At 40.2% G+C, this 12,320-nt stretch overlaps 1 protein-coding gene across 1 annotated transcript in view; it reads left to right on the top strand.

Moving 5' to 3' along the window:
- LOC6053375 (homeobox protein slou) overlaps positions 1-9,426 on the top strand; it is a 32,187-nt gene extending 22,761 nt beyond the window's left edge. The window contains exons 3-5 of the mRNA XM_038248290.1: positions 8,355-8,508; positions 8,658-8,781; positions 8,874-9,426. Of these exons, the coding sequence (XP_038104218.1) occupies positions 8,355-8,508; positions 8,658-8,781; positions 8,874-9,092 (497 nt within the window). The 3' untranslated portion in view covers positions 9,093-9,426. The remainder of the gene's footprint in view (positions 1-8,354; positions 8,509-8,657; positions 8,782-8,873) is intronic.
- Positions 9,427-12,320: the final 2,894 nt, after the last annotated feature.

The raw sequence follows: 12,320 nt of genomic DNA, 5'->3' as shown, positions 1-12,320 counted from the left end.
TTCCGTTGCGTTGATGATGGCCAAGCCTATGGCCGTTAGACAAAAGCGGATGAGCTTACGTTCTACAAGGTCAGCTTGGACAAGTTGATGGATTTGGTTTCTAATTGGCTGTATAATCCATGAGCAGCTGGAGCATTTTCGACCGCCAAAGGTAGAGATTCAATCGATGGCCTTGTGCGACTCGTGGTGCATCAAATGTCCCCGGGCGACCGTACTTTAATGTCCCGTTTCAACGTCGGCTCTTAAGACTAAATTCATAAATGAAGTTTCAATTTTGCTCATTCTAAATGCCACCCATCTTCCAACCCTGAAGCAGTGCATCAATAATTGTTGAGAGATTTGATGCTGGGGCGGGGGGACAGTCATGAAGAGGACGGAGCACCGATTGGCTCAAACGTGAAGGTGCTCACAAACGATTACTACTCGAGGTGAAGGATTTCTGAAGGACCTGTACCGTCATCTGCTGCCTCCTGGTAACGACACCGTCGAGGATCGCGTCGGCTATGCCCCCGAGAGGATCTTCATTGGGATGTGTCCTTCGACATAAACTGCTACTCAGAATGCTCAGGAAAACACCTGTTGGCAACGAAAAACGAAACTATTGGCACTACGCCCCCCGGGGCATGGCCTTCCTCTAACGTGGGATTTCTGCTCCAGCGCCTCTGACGAGACAGGAGAAACCGGGACCGACGTTTTACTTCACCATCCGATAGAAGCTCAGTGGATAAGGCGGGAATCGAACCCGCGTCTCATAGCATCATCGGGATCGGCAGCCGAAGCCGCTACCCCTGCGCCACGAGACCCACCTGTTGGCGTACACGCACGGAAATTATGTTATTTTGAATCAACAAACCTGTTTGTTAGAAATAAATATCTTGGTTTATGAAAACAACAAACCAATTTAATAAATTTAACAATCGCATATTATTGATTCCACAAACATTTTGTCAGTTTGGCAAACATGTTTGTTGCCTTTGATTTGATTTTTCTCAACGTGTACTAAAAATTTTGAGTGTATATTTTTCACCCTCACTGAATTATAAGATGGCCGAAGTGAAAAGGACACGAAATGTTTTCTTTGTACGGCTTTTAAAAAAATAATGCCGAAAAATGTGGGAAGGTCGTAAGTATTTATTATCTTCAGCATTGAATATTGATAATTAATGTGTTTTTTTTCTTTAACCAATTTGTGATTGTCACGAATCAAATAAAGGATTACTGGTCCAGTTCCGGCGAAGGTTCCTGGTTTCCTGTTGTTATCAGGTTAGAGGTCTTTTTTATTTTGACAAAATGTTACTTTGATCAAATAATGCCACATTGAACTATGCTCAAGGATGTTTATTCTAAAATATTTGCATATTTTTTCATTATTTTTCCACATTAGATGACGTCACTCCATGACTTCAGTGGAGGATTTTCTTGGCTGCAGTTGCTGGACAATAGTGTTATTAGTGGAATATTGAGTGATTATTTTAGTTAAATTTTAACGTAAAATGCTTACTGTGAAAAATAAATAAATAGAACATAAACAAACAACACTGTTTTTAAAATAAAGAATAAGACATGAAGAAGAAAAACGTGTTAAACCAGATTATCAGTTTCATAAAATAGTTTATTCATTCGATAAACATGTTTGTTGAACCATCCCTCATGATAGTTGATAGATTGAAAATGTCATTTTGGTCCATAACAAACATGTTTGTTGGATCGACAAAAAATGTTGGTTTGATTTGGACAAACGTGTTTGCAGGCCCTGAGATGACTATCATGTTTGTGGAGTACACCCAACATTTTGCTAGGTTTACAAACGGATTTTTCTGCGTGTAGGCTCTTTTGTTCCCGGCGACGGATTCCATTTTTTAAAATTTCCACGTCACAACATTGCCGCCGGATCGGTCCGATTCCGCATAACCTGCTGCCCTGTAATTTCGTCGATCGTTCAATTGCCAATCCGTGGGCAATCCGTTTTCAGAACCAGGTTGGCCGCTTTGGTTGCCTTACATTTGTCAAACGGCCGAAAGCACGAGAAATTTTGCTATGTTGTGATGTTTTGACGTTTGTTCGTCAGCCCAAGATAAAAGTAAAAAGGCAGGAATACACTAATCGATTAGTGATAATTCTAATCAACTAACTGTAATTTTTAATCAACTAGCTGGTAATTTTTGGTTGATTAGGGCATGTGTCTCACCCCTAGCACCGACGAGTGTGGCACTCAGTGCCGCACTGGCTGTTCAAACGAACGTACCATAAGGCTCTATAAGAAACCAATCTGGCAAAATGGCTCGCAACATCAAAAAGCGATGTGCGTTAAGATACCACGATATACTGTGTTTGAACAGATTAAGATTTCACCTAACAAATGTATAACTATTCGGTATCCAGATTTTTAAGCGATGGCATGACAACCACACTTTTTTTCTAATGTTGGTAACATTGCGCGATTTGAAAAAATCTGGATACTTTTTCTGTGTACACCCATAGAAGGTGAGGAGAAGTTAGCTTCCTATAGAGGAATGTTCAACGCCTCAATAAGTTATGATTACGTTGAACTTTCACGCTCATACACAAACATGTGTTTTGACAAGCACCAACTCTAGCCGATCCTGCTACATGTTGATTTCCGTTCCCAGAAACAACTCGTGCTTGCCATTTCATTAGGGCACATAACTTTTTTAGACACGAGTGTGTCCCTTTCACACCTTATGTAAACTGTCATTCGAGTGAAAGGGATACACTATTGTTTACAAAAGTTATGTGCCCTTTTGAAATGTTAGGCTCCAACTAACAACTCAATAAAAGTTCTATCTGCCTCAATAGACAACTCTTTTTTTCCCTATATATTCCGTTAATCCCTAAAACATTTGCATATTAAAAAGTGCCGTTCACACTTGATCATACCCTGTGTGAGTTGACACGTTACATGTACACACTAACACACTCACATGCGTGCCAACAGAATAAATCGAGTCGAGTTTTACACGTTGAATCGATCGGTCGCATTTTTGCTCCTATCCGAAACGTCTCCGGTTGCCACGATAAAGTACAGTCCACTCCTCGAAGGCCAACAAAAAGAAATACAAATTAATTTTACTAACTCATTTCGATGCGTTCTCTACGATGCCAACAACCATTTGATATTTTCATTGGTCTCTTCTCCCAGATTTTTGCTCCTTTTCATTCCCTTTCTCTTATTCCTTTCTTCTCTTTTTTGGTACATCCTTTCATATTTAGAAACATTTTTATCCTTGCTTTCTGCGATTTCAAGCCAGGACACTTTCAGTGGATCCCCTTCGACGAGTTAGGCCTTTCAGTGAACATCCACAAGCCATCTCTCCGCCAGGCCTATTCAGTGAACATCCACAAGCCTCCTCTTTGCCAGGCCTTTTCAGTGGATATTCACAGGCATCGCCATTCGAAAGGAAAATTACTGGTAGTAAAAAGGTAGTGTGAATGGACGGAGGTTTATTTTCAAAAAAGTTTACCCCTCAAAAAGTAAGTGCCGATATCAAAATCTAACAAGAAACCTTTGGCACATCGAACCTGTGCTTTCACCTTTTACTGATTAGATAAAAAAAAGTGAAGGTCATTTGCTACTCTGTAGGAGGAACTGTTTCCATGAACGAATGAACACAACTATTTGTTGGTACATCTAAACATCATTGCATCGTTTTGCTTCAAATCTGCATGGAAGCCTATCAGTATCTGCATGAAAACGGTCCTCTTGCATTTTTTGAGATTTTTTTTGTGTTATGCGATCTAGATCTTATGTGTTTTTCAGATGACTTCTACACAAACTATATATCTGTAGGTCCCAATCAGAGTCCCATTTAGAGAAATCATAGCCCTAATTGAAGAAATCTGATTCAACTCGCACTGGACAGCTTCAACAAATCCTCTAACGAGTCCCGGGGGAAATTTACAACTCCGGTGACACTGCCCGCTCATCGGGAGGCTGCCGCAACGCTTATTAACGCTGAAAGGCCCCGTAATCTGTGCGGCATTCCCGAAAAACTACAAGCTGTACCCACCATTTGTCCACTTTTCCTATACTTATACGGATCCTCAGGGCAAGGCTGTTGGAAAATGGAATGAGAAGGGAGTGACAGGAATAAGATAAATGATGGTCTCGTGTGCGTTTGTCACATTTGCGCCTCCTAAATGCTCGGAAACGTTGCCCTTTCTTCATTGAAATCGAATTGAATTAATTTTCGGCAATTTATACACCCGGGAATCGACGCGGTGTTTTTGTGGTGGGTTTGCTCCAGGCGTATCAGCGACGCAGCTTGAAGTGTCCATCCACTGGGAATTCCGTCGGACCGTTACGGATGTCTGACATGTTTTGGAAAGTTGTCGTGTAAAAGTGCTTTAATTGATGGTAAGCGAATCTCATCATTGTATAGAAAATTGTTAACATGTGGGATTGGATGTAACAAAACGGGTCCATTAAGCGGACATTTCATGGCATGATCCCTTAGGTGTACTGCACCCGAATCCCAAATATATGCTTGATTGGTTGCGACAGGACCTGGCGCTTTGACTTTGAATTTTAAATGGGATTTAACCCGTAAAATCGGTGCGTTCTGGTTTTTACTTGTTTTGAGAAAAAAAACAATTCACTTTTCTTCTTTTCCCTCTCTCCTATATATGTATTTAAAAAATTTCGGAGCCCTTCCCCCTGGCTACGGTCCTAATTTACGTTCATAAATACATTTAAATGCTTCTTTCAAAAATCTTTCAAAAGAAAAATCTCGGCGATTGCTGCCAAGAAGTTCCAAAGAACACACTTTGATTCGATGTAAATACACGGGCAGTTTATTTTTTTGAAATATCATGCGGTTTCCCCGGTCGTCATCACCAACGGCAACACCAATTGTGCACGGAGCATCCTGGAGCAATCAGCTGGAAATGGCACCCATCAAACCGTGAATCTTAATCCGACGGTGACTGACACTGGGCGCTAATTAATTAGCTGTAATTAATACAGCCCGACACCTTCGCCAAGAAAACCAGCTAATTAGTCACCATTTGCAAAACCACAGGAGAATAATCGTTTCGCCACTGACCGGCCTCCGCCACTTCCCTCAGCACCATCCGGCCTGCAGCTGGCCACGTCCACCAAAGGCAGGGCGCAAGGCAAAAGGGCGGAAGGCCATTTCACGGTCAGTTAATTTCGCCGATAATTATTTCGATGTAAATTAATTATATTATCAACACTTGGGCATTAAAACAAAAACACGCAACCGCGTGTGCGCGAAACGGTGTTAATGGGGGTGAGGGTGGTACATAGATTTATGCTGCGGAATCTAATGCCGCCCGGAGAGCACAGATAGAGTCACGTGTGTGTGTATTTGGAACGCAGCGCATGTTAAAAAGATGGTCATAGCATTTTTTGAAACTCGATTTTTTCAAATTCGTTTCAAATAAAGGAAATCACCTTAGGAAATTGCTTGCTTTCTACTTTTATTTGAGCTATTAATTACTTTAAGATACTCGAAAATTATTTATGAAGGCTATACCCGATACTTTAAAAAACCCGATTTTTCATGTCTTGAAATTATAATTTTAAATTGATAAACAATCACATTGAATAATTCAATACTATTTTTGTCATCTGATTAGTTTGCGATAATTTGAAGGTTGAAGAAAGATCCTGCAAATACCATAATACTATAAACTAAAATATATAATACTACCAATTGAAAGGACCGTTCAAAAATTTTAAAACTGAAGATGGCTACTTTTATAAATTAGGCTCCCTCGATCCTGGTCCTGGTCGAGAGAATAAAAAGTAAATCTTTCCCTGTTCCTGAGGGGAACACCCGTGAAGAGTATCGGGGCTGGCATTTACAGAGTGGATTCAGTGACAGTTTATTGATCAACTTAATGTTAACATGGTAATTACCAAAATATTGTCTTGCTAAGGTGTCTTGATAAGGTCCAGTTTGTGACGATAAACTACCTTCCCTTGACTAGGCAATCGAATCCATAAGGGAAAAGATCACCAGTTGTGTTGGTCCGAACCGGGATTTGAACCCCGATCTGCCGTTTAGGTCGAGAGAATAGGTGAATAAAAAACATTCAAATTCCAAGCATAATTTTAACAATTTTGAAGCAAAAAGTAATTACAACAGTTATGTTACTGTCAGAAATTTGCCAAACCAGTTAGATACAAGGTCTCAAAAACCAAATTTGTATTTAGCCTCATCGTGCCTATTTTGATGAATGAACCGCAAATTTAATTTTCATTACGAAACGAAGTTGACTTTAACTACAAGGACTTCGCCACCCTGGGCTCCTAAGTGTTTGAGTATGGCACGGAGCGACGGCGCCGGATACCCATATTTACTAGAGAGCCTGTAGGTCCTTAATATTTACACTAAGAATTTTTAGAGCGCTCGCAGCGGGTTTTCATTGCCCTTATTTTAAAAAAAGTGTTTCTTTACTTTGTAACCCGTTTTAAATGAGAATCAATCCCGTTTTAAATGAGAATAATCAAAAACAACGCTTAAATAACACCAGATAGATTTAAATATCAAAGGCATCATATATTTACAATTACCAATCTGGAAAAAAATATGGAAAAACGAAAATGAAAAAATAACATTTTAATTAAGGCAAAGAACTATGAACTAATTCAGATCAATTTCTGTACAATTCTCTATTGTTTTATTTTTTTCAAAAAAAAAAACAAAAACAACAAGAAAAATCATGCATAAACATAAAAAATCTACATTTTTGCAATTAGATGCTCAAACTGCTTCAAAGATATCAATTTCAGCGAATACATCTTTTAAATATCGAGAGTCTAACAAAAATGTCCTAAATATACAGTCGTACTATTTAATAAAGAAAATACGACAAAATGCAATAAGTTTCATAAAAAAGATTATGCAATTCCGAAAAACGCGTCCACCGGAATAGTTAGTTCATCTCTTGGTGATCCAAGAAATTGTGTTAATCTTTCAATACTGTGCTGATAAGTTGAAAAACTTTTCCAGCTGTCATGGTAGACTTAACAGCAACTTGACAGAAAGATGGAGGCCATCTTTTAATATTTTGATAGTGACAAAATGACCTACTAATCATCACCAAAAATAACAGCGTTAAAAAAATCATTAAAGCTCTCATTTGAGTGCAACAAAGTTTAACTTTGTAATGCAAAAGAAACAACGAAACGTTAAGATCTTTAAACGCATAATGAATAAATCAATCATGCATCAAATGGATCATAATTAGCTTGTTACCACAACTAACTGTGAATCTTAAACATAGTACTAAATTGAAACATTTTCCAAAATTAGAACCCGGCATCCAAATTTTCGATCCTCACTCATTTACCAAGCAAACGACTCAATTTCAAACATCAACACGTTCTTCCCTTAGAAACTCTTTTGCAACTCTTTGCGTGTAAAGAAGACTGACTAAAAGGAAGCATAACTTTGTCAACAGCTTCGTCTCTTCGCAACTCTTTGAGCTCAACTCGTTTGCTCCCGTTTACCGCCTGCTGCGAGCTGTTTGGCGCTTTCAACTCGGCTCTATTTTCCTCAAAAGCTAGGCAAATTGATATGTTTACTGTGATAATAAAATATTGGAAAATTTATTCTCGTCGTCGAGAACGACGACGACAAACTGCTCCACAAACTGTTGACAATTATTTTGGGGACGCCTCAAGCCACTCAACTGATGAACATCTAGTCACGTCAACACCTTCTTCCACCTCTGTTACCAGAGCAACTGACGCGCGCGCGAAAATGATAACGATGGCGATGAAATCATAAAATAATTGCCATAAATAATAATCTTCTTATAGCTTCCTCTCGTCGGCCCGTAAGCAGCAGAAGGCGGAAGCGTTTTCCACTCGAAAAACACCCTTTCCCATGCAAAATAGTGTGACCCTAAGAAAAACTGGTATTTGCCGTATTTACAATCAATGTTTGTGGGAAAATTCCAATCTGCCTTGCCACAAATTTTTGTTTTCTGAGAATTTTAAACGCAATAACATTTTGTGAATTTGTCTAAAAATTATCAAGAATACTAGGTTTAATAGGTAAACTTAATAATTTTTTGGATTTCTCCACAGTTTTTGCGTATTTTTCAACGATATCATTTTTAAAGATTAAAACGGATACTCAGTACAGTCTAAGAAAACATGGCAACTTACCAACAAGTTTTTTTCCTGTCACCCTAACGTACAGATACACACAAACAATGATGTCGCACTGAGCTGAGCCTGGATGACGATGCCACGCGCTGCTGAAGCGTGAAATTAATTAATGATCTGTTTACTGATTTTTCTTTTCCGTTTTTCCTTCCCTCTTTTTTTTCATGTTGCTCCGTGCTCCGAAAAACGACAGTGAAGGATATGAACGACATCGACCAGGACGACATGGGTGATGATACGATGGGCAGCGACATCGATGACCACGATGAAACCGACTCCAAGAAGGACGGCGCCAGCAGCCGGTCCGGGGACGGCAAGTCTGGGGGGAGCAGTTCCAAGCCGAGACGGTAAGGCTTTTAGTTTTTTAAGTTAATTAATAGTTGAAACATTTGATTTTTTGCTTCAATGATCTTTGGAAAAAATAGTGTATCTGTCCATACAAATATTTAAAGGTTCCTAAAATATAACTAAAATATTGTTTATTCTATTTTTCCAGAGCTCGAACTGCATTCACTTATGAACAGCTGGTTTCCCTCGAGAACAAATTTAAAACCACCCGATACCTATCGGTTTGCGAGAGACTGAATTTAGCATTAAGCTTAAGCCTTACAGAGACACAGGTGAGTTTCTGCTAAGCCATAGTTTAAAAAAACTTAAACTTCAAACCAAAACCCTACTAAATTGTAATATTTCTTTCTCCCCTTTTTCTTAGGTGAAAATCTGGTTTCAAAACCGCCGAACAAAGTGGAAAAAGCAAAACCCAGGCATGGACGTCAACAGTCCGACGGTGCCACCGCCGAACGGTGGCGGAGCCTTCGGGCCCGGTTCCTACGCCAGCAGCCTTCTGTATCCGCACGCGGTGCCCTACCCGCCGTACGGACCCTACTTCCACCCGCTCGGCGGTCATCATCTTGGCCACTCGCACTCGTAAAATTCAGCAGACATGATCTCCGCATGTCTGGAAATCCTACGCTCTCAAGGCAGATTAAAACCTAATTTGTCACGGTCGGGTTGTGCAAACGCAAAATATTGTAAAGAAAAGAATGTTTAATTTCGAAATCAAAATTGAAAAAACGCGCGAAACTATTCCTCCCCCTAAAGCTCCCACTGTGCACTGTAAATACAAAAAAATAAAATTTAAGTAGTTAATGCTAGCGGGCTTGCAGATAAATTGTAGTCAATTTGAAGACATTGTACAGTACTGTAAATAGTGTAAAAGATATCAAAATCAAACATCTCCAACCATGATTCGAAAATAAATTTAATCTAACAATTTCATACTTTTTATTTTGTTTGTATTTCCAAATATCACATAACCAACGCTTTTTAATAGTACACCTTATTGTTTAAAGACGAACGACTCACACGTCGGCCATGTTTGTTTTAGAAAAACATTCAAACCTTGATTCAGAATGTATCAATCAATATATGGTTTTCTTTGTGTTGATTGCAGAAACATTGTAGATATCGTTTCATTTACTTTTTTTTTTTTTTTTTCATTTCAATTTACTATTTCTGGACCCTGAATTCAGAGCCATCATTGACAGTCATTGCCTCAAGAGTGAATGACCCCATCTACGACTCTAAAGTTTAGATCATACTTCTCTTTCCACGTTCCTGGGGGAAACACCCGTGGAGAGTATCGGGGCCGGCATAAACAAAGCAGATTCAGTGACAGTTTATCAATTGACTTAATGTTAACATGTTAAGGTTAATGTTAATTCAATTCAATTCAATTTATTTTATAAGTAAATAATTCAATTTTCAATTCGGTTTTATTGGTGAATAATCAAGATACAATGAGTTATTTTGAAGTGCATAACAGAGTTTTGGAGTTCCTTTCAGCTGTGTGTTGCATCGTAATCCATTTTGGAACAATTAAGAGTAAGAGAGTAAGAAAAATAAAAAAAAAACTTGCAGAAAATAAGTAAATAATCAATTTACAATTTCGTATTTCTTATAACCCAATAGAGTTTTGGAGCTCCTTTCAACTATTATTTGAACTATAATTCATTTTGATGTAATTGGATATTCTAACAATGGATTTGGCAAGAGAAGGAAAAATTAAAAAAAAAACCTTCTAGATTTGCTAAGGAAAACGATAGAAATAAAAAAGCTTAAAACTGGACAAGGCAGCTTATCCGTTGTAGATGTACTTCATCATCAACTCACTGAGAGCTTGGAATTGTTGTGCCTTGTTTCGGCAGGCACGAAAGCGTGTGAGCATCTCTCCAGCAAGGGCGAAAAACTCAGGAAGCGTGAAGAAATCATCACCGGTAACATCAGCTTGTCCCGGGGGAGAACCACCCCCAGAAGCGGCTACTCTAGTGTTTGAACCTCCCCAACCGGGAGGGAACGCTGGGTTGGTCGATGGAACCGCTCCTCCGCCAGCTGCTGCAGCGGTCGAGCTCGAAGTCGGAGGTTGGCGGGACGCTAGCGCTTTCTTCTTCTTGTCCTGCTCCTCGATGTACTTTTTCCGCGCGGCACAGCCACGGAAATTCGCCGTGTGGTTTCCACCTCAATTGGCGCACCTGACACGCGCTTTGTGCTGCTGGGCGTTTTCCCCAGCTGGTCTTTCCGCGGAAGACTGCACCTTTCGGTGAAGTGGGTCTCACCGCACTTTACGCACCGGGGTGGAAGATTGCAGTTTCTTGAGCCGTGTCCGAATTTCTGACAGAGGTGGCATTGGGCTGCGTCGGCCGGATTCTTCGTGTAGAATCGTCACGTCACAAAGAAGCCGTCCAGTGCTTTGATCCACCGTAGGTCCTGGATTTTGACAGACCCGCTATCGAAGAACAGGAGGTACAAGGTGTACGTACCTGTCACCGTAGTCGATTTTGAGAGCACTTGACGCCCGTTAGGTTTTCTTCCAGGTCGGAGATCGGGCGTTCCGGATATCCCTGAAGGACGATCTTCACTGGGACCTTCTCTGCAGGGTCAAATGTAAAGAATTTGAAGTTTCGCAACTTCAACTTCTTCACCACCAAGTCGAAATTCAGCTTCTTGTGTGTAATCACTTGCACAGAAGTTTTGCTAATTTGAGACAATATTGGAGTCCCTCAAGCAACTCGTCAACATCGTCAGCCAACGTATCCAAAACAAAAATTGGAGGTGGTCGTCGTTCCTTCGGAGAGTTACCGTTTTTCTACTTTCCTTGCTTGCGCGCAAGTTCATCATCGTCATCGTCGCCAGCACTGCTGCTGTTACTGTCGGTGTTGTTTTCATCTCCACTCAGCATCTCAAATTCGTTGCTGGTGGGAACGTTGGAAGTGGTTGTTGTCGTAGTGCTGGTGGACTGCTGCTGCTGGCCGGAAGTGCTTCCGGATGCCCGGGTCGATTGTCTCGTCCGTACTGGGGACTCACGTGGACGGTATGACACGTGTAAAAATGAAGGATCGGTGACGTCACCGGGCACGCTCCCGTGCGCGATGGCGGTCGATGCGGCGTTGGTGTGTTTACCTTTCTGCACTCTGCCGGTAGATGAACTTCGCGAGGCCGCACTCGAACTGCCTCGGCCACGGCCGGCCCTTGGCATGCTAGAGGAGCAAACTCGCGGGTAATCACGGTTAATTACATCGAAAAAAAAATCATGGTGATATAACATCTGGGAAGGAGTATACATCTTTTATGTCAGAAATGTAGGTAAATTTAAATTATCTAATCATATTGATTTAAAATATCTAATCATATTGAATTCAGAGTAGGTAACAGTAGGGGCCCGTACGTGAGAAAGTTAAGAAATTTGTGCTAAATCCAGTTAGCGTGCAGAGATAAAATGAGAGAGTTGTCAAATGTGTGTGTGAAAGAGAAATAAATCAGTCTTGTAGTATGTTTTGGCACGAAATGATGCGTTTCGATTGTCATCCGAAAAATAAATTAAAATCGGGCAGTGCCCGATCACGACAAGAAAAAATGTGTAGTTTTACCTCTGGAAATATGTAATTTTACCTCTTTTCTTGTGTAATGTCACTTTTTTAGTCTGAATTGAGGTAAAATTACATCTTAAAAGAGGTAATATTCAACCTTCGAAAATTACAGCATCAAAATTTACATTGTTTTTTACTGTGTACGGCGAAAAAATCGAAAAGTACAACGTTGGTTTTCGGGAAGGAGTGAATACGTGCTGAACCGAATTAATCGCGATCACGTTAGGAAACAT

Source organism: Culex quinquefasciatus, chromosome 1 (assembly GCF_015732765.1).
Source record: "Culex quinquefasciatus strain JHB chromosome 1, VPISU_Cqui_1.0_pri_paternal, whole genome shotgun sequence".
Classification (NCBI taxonomy): Eukaryota; Metazoa; Arthropoda; class Insecta; order Diptera; family Culicidae; genus Culex; species Culex quinquefasciatus.
This window is presented reverse-complemented; position numbering and strand designations above follow the sequence as displayed.